Source organism: Sinocyclocheilus grahami, unplaced genomic scaffold (genome assembly GCF_001515645.1).
Source record: "Sinocyclocheilus grahami isolate Dianchi unplaced genomic scaffold, SAMN03320097.WGS_v1.1 scaffold938.1, whole genome shotgun sequence".
Taxonomy (NCBI): Eukaryota; Metazoa; Chordata; class Actinopteri; order Cypriniformes; family Cyprinidae; genus Sinocyclocheilus; species Sinocyclocheilus grahami.
The window spans coordinates 81,663-99,023 of record NW_015506117.1 but is presented as its reverse complement, the minus strand read 5'-3'; the positions used below and the strand labels follow the sequence as shown (position 1 = coordinate 99,023).

The 17,361-nt window shown below is 35.9% G+C and overlaps 1 protein-coding gene across 1 annotated transcript in view; it reads left to right on the top strand.

The window, feature by feature from the left end:
• Positions 1-17,361, top strand: part of LOC107564467 (dipeptidyl aminopeptidase-like protein 6) — a gene marked incomplete at its 3' end in the record, with an annotated part of 320,140 nt that overhangs the window by 240,379 nt on the left and 62,400 nt on the right. The window contains exon 2 of the mRNA XM_016249555.1: positions 10,960-11,074. Within this exon, the coding sequence (XP_016105041.1) occupies positions 10,960-11,074 (115 nt within the window). The remainder of the gene's footprint in view (positions 1-10,959; positions 11,075-17,361) is intronic.

Genomic DNA, 17,361 nt, shown 5'->3' with positions numbered 1-17,361 from the left:
ATAATTATTATTATTTTATTTATTTATTTATTTTTTATATATATATGTTTTAGTAGTGAGCAATATATTATAATATAGTAGTGAGAGTATACACACACACACACACATACACACACACATATATTAGTGTTGTCACGATACTGGAATCACTTCAATTTGAAAATATCACTTCAATACCTTGAAAATATCAATATTCAGTTCCATCTTCAGTATCATGGGGAACAACTGCCACAACATACCAAATAGCAGTTTATATACCTTAACTTGATGTATTTATTTATTTATTTTAAAAATAAACAGAAATATAACAAGGCTCTAAAATGGGTGGGCAAACTTTTTCACTCGAGGGCCACATCAAGTTTTTTGAATATAAGTGAGGGGCTGCATATATGCATGACAAATGAAGCATTTTTTTAATTTTTCTTTTTTATTACCTATGAAAAGCAGACTTTATTTCTCCCACTCGCTCTCTCTCTCTCACACGTTTCTGCTCCCATTCTCTCATACAAACGCACACAAATAGCTTACAGTACAGACACACGGTGGTGAGCACAGGGGGAACAAACACACACACTGAAACTTGTCAGCGCTGACCTGCGACTTTATCAGTAAAATAGTTTTGCAGCTGAAAAGCTACATGACATTTCTCAGTTTGAGTGAGTTGTTACTTTTTCCTTTTCCTTTGGTTTGTTTAGATATTTTGGTTTAGTGTAGATTTAATTGTCGCCGATTTTATCACCCAAGGGTGGTGAAAAATGGGAACAGATTCAGATGGTTGTGGTCCTTTAACCGCTAAGCATGGGTGCAAATGTTTACCTGATTAATCCATAACAGTCGAGGACTGTCTAATTGCGATCAGTAGTGAAGTTAGTGCTCATAATATTGTGTCCGCATCAAGGATTAATAAAGCTGTTGTTGTCTTTTTGAGAGAAGTTGGTTTGGTTCAGCATTTGGTTTATCCGTTAGAGATACTTTTCTACCAGTTTTGCCATTGTCTTAGTGAAGTTAGTGCTCATAATATTGTGTCCGCATCAAGGATTAATAAAGCTGTTGTCTTTTTGAGAGAAGTTGGTTTGGTTCAGCATTTGGTTTATCCGTTAGAGATACTTTTCTACCAGTTTTGCCATTGTCGAATTCATCTAAGAAAGTTATTCTTTCGAATGTACCTCCATTCATTACCAATGATTCACTTGGGTGTTTGTTAGGATGCTATGGTAAAATAGTGGGGCCAATTAAAATGATGCCGTTAGGATTAAAAAATCCAGATCTCAAACATGTGATGTCGTTTAGACGTCAGACCTTCATGATCCTGAACGCTGAATTCTTTACCCGCTGAATGCTGGGTAAAGAATATACCATTTATATCAGTACGGAATCAATGAGGTGTTTTACTTGTGGAAAGTATGGCCATACAAAACTGGTATGTTCAGTGACCGATGAGGCTAATACTAATGTGACTGAACTTAATCCTTCTACAGAACAATTGCCTTTAAATAATGAAGGCGAAAAAATTCACAGTGATGGGACTGATCAGAAAATTGAAGCACCTTCTATCTCTAAAGATGGTGAGAGTGCCAATGATGCTGTAATGCACAAACACTTTGACGATGTAGAACAAACTTCCATGAATACCTTGTAAGTGTAAATACAGTGCGTGATGAAGTAGAGAGCGCTGACGCAGGTCCTGGTGAAATCAGTGAATTGGAGAGATCTGTAGAGAGTGCTGAGCTTGTGAGGGTTGGTGATGAGTCAATAGATTCTCAGGCATCAGAACTCAGCCTGGCACGGGGATGCTGATAGAAGGAAGTGAAGTTCAGTCTATGGATTCTGACAGTGACACTTCTGATATAGCAGAATCGCAGGGAGGTTCTGCAGAGATTTGTCACAATTTTAAATTAAAGCATCCTTATTATACAGTTCGCCAAATAAATGACATTCTTGATGATACCTTCAATCAGCGAAGACCAAAGCTTGAAAAATCCTTCCCAGATTTACAACTTTTAATTGATTCATGTACAAACCCGATTCCAAAAAAGTTTGGACACTGTACAAATTGTGAATAAAAACAGAATGCAATGATGTGGAAGTTTCAAATTTCAATATTTTATTCAGAATACAACATAGATGACATATCAAATGTTTAAACTGAGAAAATGTATCATTTTAAGGGAAAAATAAGTTGATTTTAAATTCCATGCCATCAACACATCTCAAAAAAGTTGGGACAAGGCCATGTTTACCACTGTGTGCATCCAACTCACAATTTGTACAGTGTCCCAACTTTTTTGGAATTGGGTTTGTACATTGGCTATGAAAAGCAACAGTGGAGGAGCTTGATCAAGCTAAACATTACAGGCTCAAAAACACATGAGCACTGTTAAAAAAAAAGATTAAAAGTTTGTTTTAGGAAATATCTATGGGATCATGATTGTCTGTCTATTTTTCTGGGTTTTTGGACTCCCTAGCATTTTTTCCCAATGGCATTCATAAATATTGGATCTTTTAACATTAATGGATGTCGGGATACAACAAAGAGACTTGCTCTGTTTAATTATTTACAATTAAAAAAAGCAGACATTATTTTGCATCAGGAGACTCATTCTGACTTACAGAACCAGACACAGTGGAATTGTGATGGGAAGGGAAATATTTTAATGAGTCATGGGACTTATCTTAGTGCCGGTGTTGCTATACTTATTTCTCCATGTGTCTATAATCAACCAGTTATGTTTGAGATAATTCCTGGTCGACTTTTAAGAGCAGATGTTATGGTTGGACAAATATGGTTTTCTTTTTTTAATCTATATGCTCCAAATGTTGGACAAAAGCGTGAAATATTTGTAAAACAATTTGTCTGGTGCTTTGTCACAGTGCCCACAGGATAATATTGTAGTAGTAGGAGGTGATTTTAATTGCACTATAAACCCTGATTTAGATAGAAATCATGATGAACCTCACCCAAGTTCTGCAGAAATTAAAAAATATTTTACTGATTACCATGATTTTGTTGATTTATGGAGACACAATTTTCCTGGAGTTAAACAGTATACCTGGTTAAAAACTAACTCAAATTCTTTGTCTGGAGCGAGACTTGACCGATTTTATGTTGCTAAGAGTAATAGGTTTTATAACAGCATAATAGTACCATCGTTTTTATCTGACCACCACTATATTTCTATAGCTGTTTCTGTCCTGTCTTCTAAAATCCATAAATCACATTGGCACTTTAACAACAGATTATTACAGGATCACTCTTTTATTCACTCTTTTAATCTTTTCTGGCAATCTTGGAGAGAGGAGAGATGTAGTTTTCCTTGAAGTCAGTGGTGGGATATGGGCAAAGTGCATATTAAGTTGTTTTGCCAACAATATATTGCCCATAATACCAGAAATCTCAAATAAAAAGTCACTAGAAGAAGTTATTCTGAGACAAAGTAGCCATGGTGACTCTGCTGATTCCATTGAGAGAAATAAATTCCTTCTAAAGACATTGTTGGAGGAGCAAGGAAAAACAACCCTCTTAAGGACCAGATATTCTCAGCTAAATTAAATGGATGCTCCCTCTGCATTCTTTGGTCTTGAAAAAAACCAAGAGAACAGAAGTACTTTCATAAATTGAATCTACCCCAAGCAGTTGTAACATTGATTCCAAAAAAGGAGATCTTGGGTTCCTTAAAAATTGGCGACCTGTGTCACTGATCTGTGTTGATTTTAAAATTTTGTCTAAAACAATAACTAATATACTTAAAAAATATGTGACAAATGTAATCCATGAAGATCAGTCTTTTTGCGTCCCTAAACGTAAAATTTTCGATAATCTTTTTCTCATAAAGACATTTTTACAGTTGCACAAAGACACAAACTGGACATTGGATTCCTTTCCTTGGATCAGGAAAAAGCTTTGGGGTGGACCATCATTATTTCTTTAAGACCCTGGAAGCTTTTGGTTTTGGTAATTGAATCTACCCCAAGCAGTTGTAACATTGATTCCAAAAAAGGAGATCTTGGGTTCCTTAAAAATTGGCGACCTGTGTCACTGATCTGTGTTGATTTTAAAATTTTGTCTAAAACAATAACTAATATACTTAAAAAATATGTGACAAATGTAATCCATGAAGATCAGTCTTTTTGCGTCCCTAAACGTAAAATTTTCGATAATCTTTTTCTCATAAAGACATTTTTACAGTTGCACAAAGACACAAACTGGACATTGGATTCCTTTCCTTGGATCAGGAAAAAGCTTTCGATAGGGTGGACCATCATTATTTCTTTAAGACCCTGGAAGCTTTTGGTTTTGGTTCACATTTTATTTATCTTGTCAAGCTTCTGTTCAGTGACATTTACAGTATGCTACAGATTAATGGGTCTTTAATTAGGCCTTTCCCTGTGACTAGGGGAATAAGACAAGGATGCCCTCTGTCTGGTCTGCTGTTCTTTATTTCTATTGAACCTCTGCTAGTTATGCTGAGGAAACAGCTGTGTGGTATTGGTGTCCCAGGTTTTCCAGAAGTAGCCCCTGTGAAGCTTACATCTTACGCAGATGATGTAACAGTGATAATTAAGAGCACTGATGATGTTACTAAACTTATTTATTGCTTGAATACGTTTTAGAAAGCTACATCTGCTCGTATTAACTGCTCGCATCTTTGTTGTTAGGAGAATGGGACCACCTTGATTGCCACAACAATGTAAATGGGCTCAGGATGGTTTTAAAGTACTTGGTGTTGTTTTTGGGACAGCCCAATACACCGAAAAGAATTGGGTGGGATTAGCAAATCGGGTGATTGGTAGATTACAGAAATGGCGATGGCTTCTCCCGCAGCTTTCTTTTAGAGGGACGTGCTTGATTATTAATAATTTGACAGCCTCAATGTTGTGGCATATACTTACTGTTTTAAATCCTCTCAAGGAATTGCTTATTACCATTCAAAAAGTTGTTGTGGATTTTTTTTGGAATGGTCATCATTGGCTTATTCCTGGGATACTTTACCTTCCTGTGGCAGAGGGAGGTCAAGGACTAATACATATAGAGTGAAACATATTAGCAATGAGATTACAAACATTGCAGAGGCTTTTGTATTGTTCTGCTCCTTTACAATGGGTTACATTTGGTTTGTCTATATTAACAGACCTAGGTGGAATAGGCCTTGATAAACAGTTGTTTTTGGAAAAACTTGTTATTTGTCAGTTATTAAATCATGGAAATATTTACATCTTTCAAGAACAGAAGATGTGCTCTATGGGATTTCAGAACCTTTGTTTTTTAATCCCCTTATAAAATTACCATCCAGTTTGTCTTGTTTTATTCCACAATTTTTAAGTGCTGGGGTCAGTAAAGTGATGGATTTAATTGATTTGATACAATGTAAGTGGCGAACTGGGCTGTCACTTGCTGCACAGGTTAAATTAAAATCTCTGAGAACTGTGGATAGGATAATCAAGATGCCTTTCCTCCTGCATTAATTTCCTTTATAAATTCAGCCCTGGTAAATGGTTTCTTACCTCAGAACTTCCCCGAGCTGAAGGTGATCCCTAAAGGTATGGGAGTCGGGGGTAATATGAATCAGACTACATTGTTGAAGGGTTATGGTGATTTGGTTTTTCATAATGTGGCGAAGAAAACTCTTTATTATATTTGTGTTAAATCTGTGCATGTTGGACAGTTGCAAGGAAGACCAGATACTAAATGGAGAAATACGATTTCTATTCGTGAGGGAGTATATCCATCATGGAGAGTATTATATAAACCTCCTGTATCTAAGCGATGTGGAGATCTTCAGTGGAGAGTACTCCATTGTGCTATAGCCTCAAATAGTTTAGTTTCAAAATTCAATGAGATGGTTTTACTGTGTCCATTCTGTAATGCTCATGATACTGTTTTTCAAATGTTTTTGAATGTCCAAAACTTGGTCCTTTGTTCCTAATACTTGAAACATTTCAAGTTTTTCGTATAACAATATTTTGTTTATTTTAGGATATCAATATAGAAGGTCGTGGCAACAACAATTTGTTCTTGCTAATTTTCTAATTGGCCAAGCTAAGCTAGCCATTTTGAAATCCCATCAGAGTAAAAATGCAGGAAAGGATGTTGATATGGTAGCAATGTTTAAGTCTTTAATAGAATCCCGAGTGATCATTGAGTATACATATTATCAATATACTGATAATGTTGCTTTTTTGAATGGAGGTGGGGTGTGAGAGAGGCACTGGTATCTGTGAGTGAAAATGGAAGCTTAGTATTTAATTGGTAAAATGGTTTTGATTTTTTGTTAATTATTTGTAATTGTATTTTGTTAATAATTGTTCATAATTTTTTTGAATAAAAGGGGTTTTAAAAGTCAAAAGTCTCTCTCTCTCTCTCTCTCTCTCTCTCTCTCTCTCTTCCCATCAGAGTAAAAATGCAGGAAAGGATGTTGATATGGTAGCAATGTTTAAGTCTTTAATAGAATCCCGAGTGATCATTGAGTATACATATTATCAATATACTGATAATGTTGCTTTTTTGAATGGAGGTGGGGTGTGAGAGAGGCACTGGTATCTGTGAGTGAAAATGGAAGCTTAGTATTTAATTGGTAAAATGGTTTTGATTTTTTGTTAATTATTTGTAATTGTATTTTGTTAATAATTGTTCATAATTTTTTTGAATAAAAGGGGTTTTAAAAGTCAAAAGTCTCTCTCTCTCTCTCTCTCTCTCTCTCTCCCTCTCTTTCTCTCTGTCTCTCTCTCTCTCTCATAACTGCATTAGTCTGCGTATTATTGCTGAAGCCTCCGTTACTAACATAGATACATAATACATAAAATAAAATGACGTTTTGTATTCAGCAATGGGATTCTGCATTAGAGAACACTGTAAAAAGTTCTATGGATTATGATAAATTTTTGTTTGCTGTTTTGGAGTGGTAATATTATATATTAATTAGGCAAGGGGGACCCAAACTTTTCTTTTGCCTGTGTCACAATAAGAGGTAAATCCGACCCAGTCGATATTACTGAGCACATTTTAATTCTGATTGGAAATAGGCCTACCAGATACGTAACTGTTATATACTGCACTGCAGGCTATCACACCATCTATTGGAATTTGCTGATATTGTTTAAATTAGTCATTTTGGACTAACTGCCTCACGGGCCAGATGAAAGTACCCGGCAGATCGTAGTTTGCCCCCTCTGCTCTAAAACATGACGATGAGGTTTATTTTTACATTAATGAAAACTTCTCGAGTTGGTAAAGCACTGGAGAAAATCTTATAATTTGCATATGTTTAATTCAAATTTCTGTAGAGATTTATTTTATTCTATAAATATATTTTATATATTTATTTTTTCGTATTTTTACCCAAAATAGGGTGGTGTGAGCATTATGGAGTGCTAAAATAAAGTCTAAATATGCCTCACAGAAGTAATATAACTTATGCCGTTCCAGGAAATCCATAATATGGACATCTAGCTATCCAGCTATTGCTGTAAAAAAATAGTATTGAAAACAAAAGAGTATTGAAACCATGTTTTTAAAATGATACCTTATAAGAATTGTCTCTTAAGAATCATTTGCTCATTAATTGGACTGTTTTTTGTGACATTCAGCGCAAATGAAATTTATCAGCAGCCAAGTGACTTTGTGCAACCCACTTTGCCCCACTTGATATATATATATATATATATATATATATATATATATATACATACATATATATCACTTAATCTGTTTTATATTTGTCTTAACAGGATGCACATCCCAATGTTAATAGAACTATTAATAATGCTTTCATATTTAATGTGCAAAGATTTTCCCCCCCAGATTTTTTCCACAAATCTGATCAGTTTACTGTTTAGCTTAAAATTGTACATGTCAATCAATTATATAATGATGGCTATGATATATATATATTAAATAATATTAACGTAATACATTATACATTACTTTAACTATTTAAACAGAAGAGAAGAAAACAAAACAAAAGAAAATGTAAACTATCGGCAAATATTTGGTCTAAGATTCTGGTATGCACCTTTATGCGTGTGCACATTTAAGCATTAATCAGACTCATTACTAATACATTCTCTTAATTTGTCTCATGTCATTAAGAAGCAGAGCTTTGTGGGTAAACACCTGTTATTGTCATTCAGAGTGCATATGTGGGGCAGGACAGGGTGAAAGGCTCCGAATTTTTTTTATCAAAAAATAAAGTAAAAACAGTAAATCTACAAAATGAAAGAAATGCTTTCAATTTAAATATTTTTAAATGTGTTTTCCTCTCATGCTAAAGCTCCATTACTCCAATACATTAATATTATAATACATTATTATTATTATTATTATTATTATTATTATTATTACAGCTGGCATACCACACTGACAAAAAAAGCAAGGCTTGCAAAAGAAAATGCTCTGCCACATCCTAACACTTTCTCTACAGTGGATTCATCAAAGCGCACTTTCTATATTTCTGTCAACTTGTCGGTAGCGCAAGCGCATGAGTGTATCAGAAATAGTAACTCGCTCTCAGTTACTGAACGACTGATGAACTCGTGCTTTGGCTTTTTTTACTCCTTGGGAAACTAATGATAATGATATTTCAAGTCCAGTCAAATCAAATATGTAATGAATGTCATGTGGCATTCAGTGACATATTTTTTTAAATATGCATGGGCTAATAATCAGTCAGTAAGATTTTCTAATGGTTTTGAAACAAGTCTCTTCTGCTCAGTAAGGTTTAATTTTTTTTATCAAAAAATAAAGTAAAAACAGTAAATCTACAAAATGAAAGAAATGCTTTCAATTTAAATATTTTTAAATGTGTTTTCCTCTCATGCTAAAGCTCCATTACTCCAATACATTAATATTATAATACATTATTATTATTATTATTATTATTATTATTATTATTACAGCTGGCATACCACACTGACAAAAAAAGCAAGGCTTGAAATGTAATGGACTATAACAAAGTTATAAATGAGGACAGCACTAAAATAGTAACTATTTTGAAAATGAGTTTTCTTTAAAGTATTTGTAAGCAAACTTTGAAATATTCTCACAAAATCATGAAATATAGTAAAGAAGGGTTTACATTTCTTCCATTTGCTTGTGTAAATGTGATATTTACCCACCAAAATTAGCTTGCCCACTATGTTAGAAACAAAGGAAATTATATCAATGTATTCTCAAAAAACAGGGTCTTTTCTAAAATAGAAAAGTATATTTTTTTTTTTCACTGAAAGCTAAAACATCCAAACATATGACAGCAGTAAAAATTGTGTACAGGAGCTCCAGGAATGGAAGAACAAACTAAAATCTCTTCTGTAAAAATGCCCCTGTGGATACAGTATATTTTAAACAGGAATTTTTTATCAAGTCTCTTTAAATTTGGAATTTGGTACTGTAAATATAATAACAGTCCTCATTATAAGCACAACATAATAATCAACTTTAATATTCGGTGAAGACATTTAGACTATGTTTTATTTGGGAAGTCGTGGCCTAATGGTTAGAGAGTTGGACTCGTAACCCAAAGGTTGCGGGTTCGAGTCTCATACCGGCAGGGATTGTAGGTGGGGGGAGTGAATGTACAGCGCTCTCTCCCACCTTCAATACCACGACTGAGGTGCCCTTGAGCAAGGCACTGAACGGTCACCATACTTGGCCACATGTCACATGTCATGTCACGTCATTTGATGGGGGGCAGTGAGGGACCTGGCTAATGGGTAGGGGGACGCTTGCCCAAAAAAGATTGAGAACCATTGCTCTACATAGTTTTTACAACACATGGACCAAATACAAATGATGTATGCGTTTTCTGGCCTTTAGAAATTAAAACGCCCTCAGGCTTTTCAGAGCCTTATACTTTATTTAATAAATAAATCTTCCAGCATTGCTGGGGAAAAAAAATCAACACAACCAAAATTTGGGTTCAGTAAAATTATTTTATTATATTGAAATAAATGAATACTTTTATTCGGCAAGGATGCATTAAATTGCTCAAAACAGTATAGACATTTGTACTGTTACAAAATTTCAAATAAATTCTGTTCTTTTGAACTTTTTATTCATCAAATAATTCTGGAAAAGAAAAACGTATCATGTTTACTACAAACATATTAAGCAGCAAAACAGCCTTCAACATTGATAATAAAAAGAACAAGTTTCTTGAGAAGCCAATCAATATATTACAATTATTTCTGAAGGATAATGTGACACTAAAGACTGAAGTAATGGCTGTTAAAAAACAGCTTTCAATTACATTTTTTATTTTTTTTACAGTTATTAAAATTTGTAATAATTTTTCACATAATTACTAATTTGACTGTATTTCTTATCAAATAAATGCAGCCTAATTGAGCATAAGATACTTCTTCTTATGAGATAAATCAACTGTATGTCACACTAATGGCACTTTTCCACTGCATGGTACGGCACGGTACGGCTCGGTATGGTTCACTTTTGGGGGGTTTTCCACTGGGTACAGTACCTGGTACTTTTTTTAGTACCACCTCTGTTGAGGTTCCAAGTGAACCGTACCGTTACCAAAACGTGACGTGTAAACTCTGCTGATCACTGATCGGCCGGAGAAAATCATCACTACACTGAACTTGCGACACAAACACAACAGAACCGCTAGATTTAAATCAGCACAGCAAGCGAAGGAAAAGTTTTTCAGGAGTCACGGCAATAGAGGCGGCGCAACTATAATGACACTATAATGTGAATAATCCCGCCCACTCTAAAGCGGTACTGAACTGCAGTGGAAACGCAAACCGAGCCGAGCCGTGCCGTGCCGTACCATACTACACAGTGGAAAAGCGCCATAAATGACACAGAGATGGTGGCAGAAATTGTTTTAGGCCAACAGCAGTTTCCCAGGAGGTGCTGCTCACTGACACACAACTGTCTTGACTAACCTCCCATTTGCATTCATCGACTCACATGCGTTCTCTCTCTTTGTCCGTCTCTTTCTTTAGGAGCTGGTGGGAAGTAACCCTCCGCAGAGGAACTGGAAGGGAATAGCGATTGCACTTCTTGTTATTCTGGTCATCTGCTCTCTGATCGTCACCTCTGTCATTCTGCTGACTCCAGGTATGCAGCCTGGGAGCAAAGGGCCCGGGGCCATGAGCCTCACACACACACACACACACACACACACACACACACACACACACACACACTTACAGGTATAATGCTGTAAACAAACCAGCACGTTTCAAGTGTCTACATACAGGTGCACAATCCTATTACAGACACAGCCTCTCATGTCACCACATACTGCCAGAACACCTTGAATGTTTTCCAGAACATCTTGTCTTGTACTTAGAAATGTTAAAGTTTTTAAAGTTTTCACATATGCGACACAACCACACGAACAAAATTAACACTTAGAAGGGTTCTAGTGAAGTGTAATAGCAGGCTTCAAACTGCAACTAAATTGGTTTCAAATGTGCCAAAAAATGAATGTGTCCCAAAATAATTTAAAATGTAGTCACTATTGGCCACAGCCAGGAAAAACTGTTACACATTTTTTGTTGTTGTTGTTACTTGGCACATGAGATCCAATTGTTAGACTGTATCAACTTTTTCAGGGAGGCATGTTGGAACCATAATCAGTACACCATTTTTTCCCCCAAACAAGCATTATTGATACAAAACAGAACAATATTTATATGACACAAATACAATCAGGATCATTAGACTGACATAATTTGATAGGAACTCATTTATAACTAAAACACACTCTAGTGTACACTACAGTTCAAAAGTTTCAGGTCGCTTAGATGTTATTATGATTTTCTAAAACATCTCCAAGGCTGCATTTATTTGATCAGAAACATAAATATTGTGAAATAATATTACAATTTGATTTAATTTAATTTAATTATATTCCCTACTTACTAAATATATTTTAAAATGTAATTTATGCCTGCGATGGCAAAGCTGAATTTTCAAAAGCCATTACTCCAGTCTTCAGTGTCACATGATCCTTTAGAACTTAGATGGTCAAGAAACATGTCTTATTATCAGTGTTAAAAACAGCATCTTAATACTTTTGTAAAAACTCAAGAAATCAGCATTTTTGATGAATAGAAAGTTAGAACATAAAAAATAATCTCTTTACTGTCACTTTTGATAATTTTTAATGCATCATTGCTGAATAAAAGTATTTAATTCTATCAATATATATGGTGACACTTTATGCACTGTTGACATGCTACTAAATGAGTACTGATAACGTCTAGGTTACTTGTGTAACCCTCGTTCCCTGAAGGAGGGAACGGAGAATATATATATATATATGCGTAAATTATTACTTAATTTAATAAATACTTAAATTATTGTGGCCTGAATACTAAACATCTCTCCATCATAGCACACACAGTAGTGACTTGTTTAAAGGTGAGGAAGCAAGTTATGTACTCATTGACTCATTGAACTGAAACGCTTCTGCATAACCATCGATGAACCATTGTGTGATCCTGCTTATTTATTTATTTTTTCTCATTTAAATTGTCATTTGGGCACTAAATGTTCCACCTTTTAGAAGCCAGTTGTAGCCGCATTGAGTCAAATGTAGATTATGCCTTTGAATGCAGAAAAAATATCACAGTACGGTATATCAGATCTGCCTTGTTCCCCCCCATAAGAATTGAATGTTAGTAAAGTTCCAGTCAGACTCACAGTGTTTTTGTGTCCTTGTTACAGTGTAATTACACAATTAATAATATACTGTAAGTGTCAGGCATCAAGTTGCTTGTAATTATGCATAATGTACTGTTTATTATTATAGTACATACATGTAACATGTAAAACAAATACACTGTAAAGTGTTACCAAAATTGCTTAGTTCCACAGCCAAAAATCAGTTAGTTAGGTTGTAGTTTTGTTCTCTGCCATTGAAACAGCACAAAAAGAAGCAATCAATCTATGTACAGAACGGGATTAAGCTCTCACTAGAGGAGGATCTACCATGTTTAACTGCAGTGTGGCCAGTGAAGCCTGTTACTGGGCGATATAAAATTCTGTTTTCTCTTGCTCTCAGAAAGCCATTAAAATCTCCCAGCCATGCTTTAATTAGTGTGCTGTGAATGCTGGTTTGCCTACATTAAGCTAGCAGGTTCCATCTTTGAGAAACTAATTGAGAAGTTTTGTCTGTTTCCATACATTTAAATTTTTCTCTAATAATAAGCTTAGTGTAAAGTCTTCTAATGGGAGGCACAGATTGAGATGTGTCACCCTGTTTAATTTGTTTTGTTTTTTTTTGTCTGTGAGCTTGAGAGCAGGTCTGTTTGTGTGTGTGTGTGTGTGTGTATGTTTGTGTGTTTGTGTGTGTGTGTGTGTGTGTGTGTGTGTGTGTGTGTGTGTGTGTGTGTGTGTGTGTGTGTGTGTGTGTGTGTGTGTTGTCACATCCTCTTCTGTCCATTTGGGCACCTAGTCTGGCTGCAGTCCTTTACTTCACATCTGAGCTCTATCTTAACTGGAGCAGGGGACAGTTCAAGCAGTCGGGCTAACAGAGGAAGAGAGAATGAGCACAGGTCATACAGACTGAGCAGGTGGTGTCTCTAGCTTGAGTTCTGACACCTCTCCAAAACTGCGGGACGGGACATATAGGACAGCATCTGAAAGATCTCTGCAGACTGTTGCATGTCTGTAAAACAGGTAACTTATATAAGGACACCTGATTTATCCAGGAAAGGTACATTGCAAATAATCCTATTCTTGAAGTCAACATGATGTATCATTCGCAACACATTACACTTCTACAGTGTGACATTTCAGAGTGAAACAGGAAGTTTAATGAGAAAACATGTAGGGTGGGATTTATTCATCAGGAATTGATTGGATTATGAGAGTTGGTCTCTATATGACAGGTGCATAGAGGGAAGGGGTTAAAAAATAAGGGGCTAATGCTTCAAATGCTTTGAAAAAAAATTTTTTTCTCTTTTAATTCACGTGCACAATAAATCATACCTAATCATTAAAATATGGTCAATTATAATATAAATGGACACATTAAATTGATCAAAAGTTATAGTGAATATAGCAGGTCATATGGTCGGAAAGGGGAAACAGCTCGAAGATGTAACTGACCATGCCACCCTGTCGACAGGGAAATCTAAATCCTTATGAATTAATCACTGAAAAAGGGCACACAGGAGCTTCCCTTCAAAAAGAATGGCCTGAGATGTGGATACCAAAATACAAAACTTTATTTTAACAATCAAGGACTACATTTAAAATCATTGAGGTGGCTTTCACACTGGGGTTGTTTGCTGTGGTTCGAACCCGAGTGCGATTGTTCCCGGCACCCCCTCTCTGCGTTGGTCTGGTTTCACACTCTCTGCATTTGCAGTCATCTTACGGCATCACAAACATGCACAACGTATGATAGAAAACAGAACGTGGGTCAATATTGTGTTTTTAAATTAATTTGGTGCTAGTATGCGCAGCAGAGTAAACGACATATGGGTTTACTGTATGTGAGGGGCATGTAGACGGCTATTTTTGAAGAGACGGCTATTTTGAGGAGACAGCGGATTACCAATCATTTGCTGCTCTGATTGCACGCGAATACACTACAGGCACACTCTCGCTCAAATCCAAGGTAAATCAGCAACACTATCATCACTTAGATGTGTTTTATTGAAGAAAATACATTGTAATCACCTAAAACGCATGTGCAGTTTACTTCCTGAACAAGTGCGCACCCGAGTACGTGTTGCTTTCATATTCACGTGAACCGACTCAGTGTTTTTTTAATTTTACAGTGGGGTAATTTTGGTGCAGTAGCACGAGATAGCTTGATTTCAAACTTTGAATTGAATAAAAAATGACAAGCAGTCAGTAATAAAATAAGAACAAATAAAGAAATTAATAATGATAGCACAATTAAAAAATAATGACAGGCCTTCGAATGAAATAAATTGCTTTTTAGTTTTTCAGGTAGGTCTAACAGTAGGGTTAAGATATTTCACTTATTTATTTTTTTATTTTTTTACCAATTATCCAAATAATGTTTAGTCCTAGAAAGCTATTATTATCAGAACACGTGAGCATAACGGTTAGCAGATAAATGAATGAGAGGGCAGCGTTACCAGAGTTGCCCATTTACCACACCTTGTTACAGCACAGTAGGGCTATTGCAAACAGAAACAATACTGTACTACATCCATGTTTCCTGTCGGCTCGATTTTTGAGTGGACTTTGCTGTTCCGATGAGCATGAACGGTATATGAGCGGAGCGCACACGCATAGAGCGGATAATACGCAGAGCGTCACACCACGTGAAAGTGAAACCTGAGCGGTGAACTAATTTTCGGCAGCCGAAATTTCTGTGCATATTATTAATCTAATTATTTGCGACATCAGAAATGGATATTATATAATAGATGCTTTTTTGAACATTTTAGCTATTTAAAAATTTTGAAAAAGGATTTTTACACGGCACCCCTGCTCTCGACAGACGGCACCCGGTTGGGAAACACTGTTTTAGAGCACCCTTATGGCATTTTTGGGAATATGCCATGATAGATTACAGGAAGCAAGACAGCTTACAGAGACCTATTTTTTGTGATATCATACACAAAAACCCTAAATCTAACCCTAATTTTAAAATAACTGCAGGACTTGGGACTTTGAGACCACAGTGGACATCTATATGAATTAAAGTACTAAAATATGATAAAGTATGATGAGATATCATAAGTATTCGGCGCAAAACAACTTTGCTTTATTGGGAAAGGATAATTCTACTCCGGACGCGAGCGGCACGACGCGACAAAAGAACCCAAAAATCAGTTATGCTGTCCATATTTACATTTACTCATTTAGCAGACGCTTTTATCCAAAGCGACTTACAAGTAGGAGAGCATATAACACACACTGGATCCAGCGCGAGGTCACATGCCTCGTTATTAACGGGTTCTTTTGTCGCATCACTCGCATCCGGTGTAGATGGGTGTAGATGTAGATGCCCCGTTAGATCAAATAATTACGTAGAAATTCGATCGCGTGATTTGTGTCATCGTGACATAACACATACTTACAGTGTTTGAAAAAGGACGTAATCATCTGCTTTTTTCTGGGGTGCATTTTACCCCAAATCCGCCCAAAGAGCAAAGTGAAATCGCGAGAACAACAGGAGGAGATTTGAAGCTCATGACCCACGCGCCCAAGAGATGATTCGCCTTGTGATTGGCTGAATGTTAGTTCACTCAAATCTAAATAAACTAATCAGAGAACACAGGCGGAAATATAGAAATATCGGCGGTGGGTACAAAACAAAGTGCGGGGGACAGAATAACCTTTTACTAAAAGTGTGGGGGACATGTCCCCCCTTTCCCCCGTGGCTGCTACGCCCCTGACTGTTTGTCATTCCACAGATTTTCAATGGGGTTTAAGTCTGGGCTCTGACTAGGCCATGCAAGGACATTCACCTTTTCTCCTTCGACCACTGTGTGCTCAGTTTTGCTGTGTGCTTTGAGTCATTGTCATGTTGGAAGGTAAACCTTCTTCCCATTGACAACTTTCTGGCAGAGGGCAGTAGATTTTCCTCAAGAATTTGACGGTATTTTGCCCCATTCATTTTCCCTTCTATCTTGACAAGTGCTGAGTGGTGACACAAAAGCGGTACCCTAAAATTCCCTTTTATATACAGTACACACTGAAATTATGTGATTGGACAACTCACACATTGCCTGTTAAAACAACAACAACAACACTGTAATACGCACTGTTTGTCCCACTACATAAAGATGTTCATAATTTCTATTTCAAATAAAAGCAGTGCTTTAACATTTCTGTTCATCAAAAAATCCTGAAGGAAAAAAAAACTTTCCATACTTCATAAAGTAACACAACCATTTTCAACTAATGATAATAAGAAATGTTTCTTGTATTTTCTGTATTGGCTGCTGAAAATTCAGCTTTGCATACTATTTGAAAATATTTTAAAATTATAATAATAAAAAAACTGTCGTTTTAAACTGTAATAATATTTCACCTTATTGCTTGTCATTTCGATCAAATAAATGCAGCCTTGGTAAGCATAAGGCATTAAAAATATTACAGACATTAATAATGACATTTTGTGGAGAAAAATTTTTACAATGTAAAGAACCTCTTTTTCTAAAAAATTATATTAAAACTTTAAAACATTGCCCTTCCTGCGAATCCCAAGAGAAGGTCATAGTAAAAGCAATATTCCCTCCTCGCTGCCCCACTGATGAACAGTTCAGAGTTATCCACACTGCCAGATACAAAATGCTCCTGACACCCTACCACACTCCATCATTGATGTTACTCTGTATTTCCTCTAGCCCGAGTGTTTTTTCTCAATCTCCGCTGTTGTCTTGCTGTGACACATCCTCTTTTTC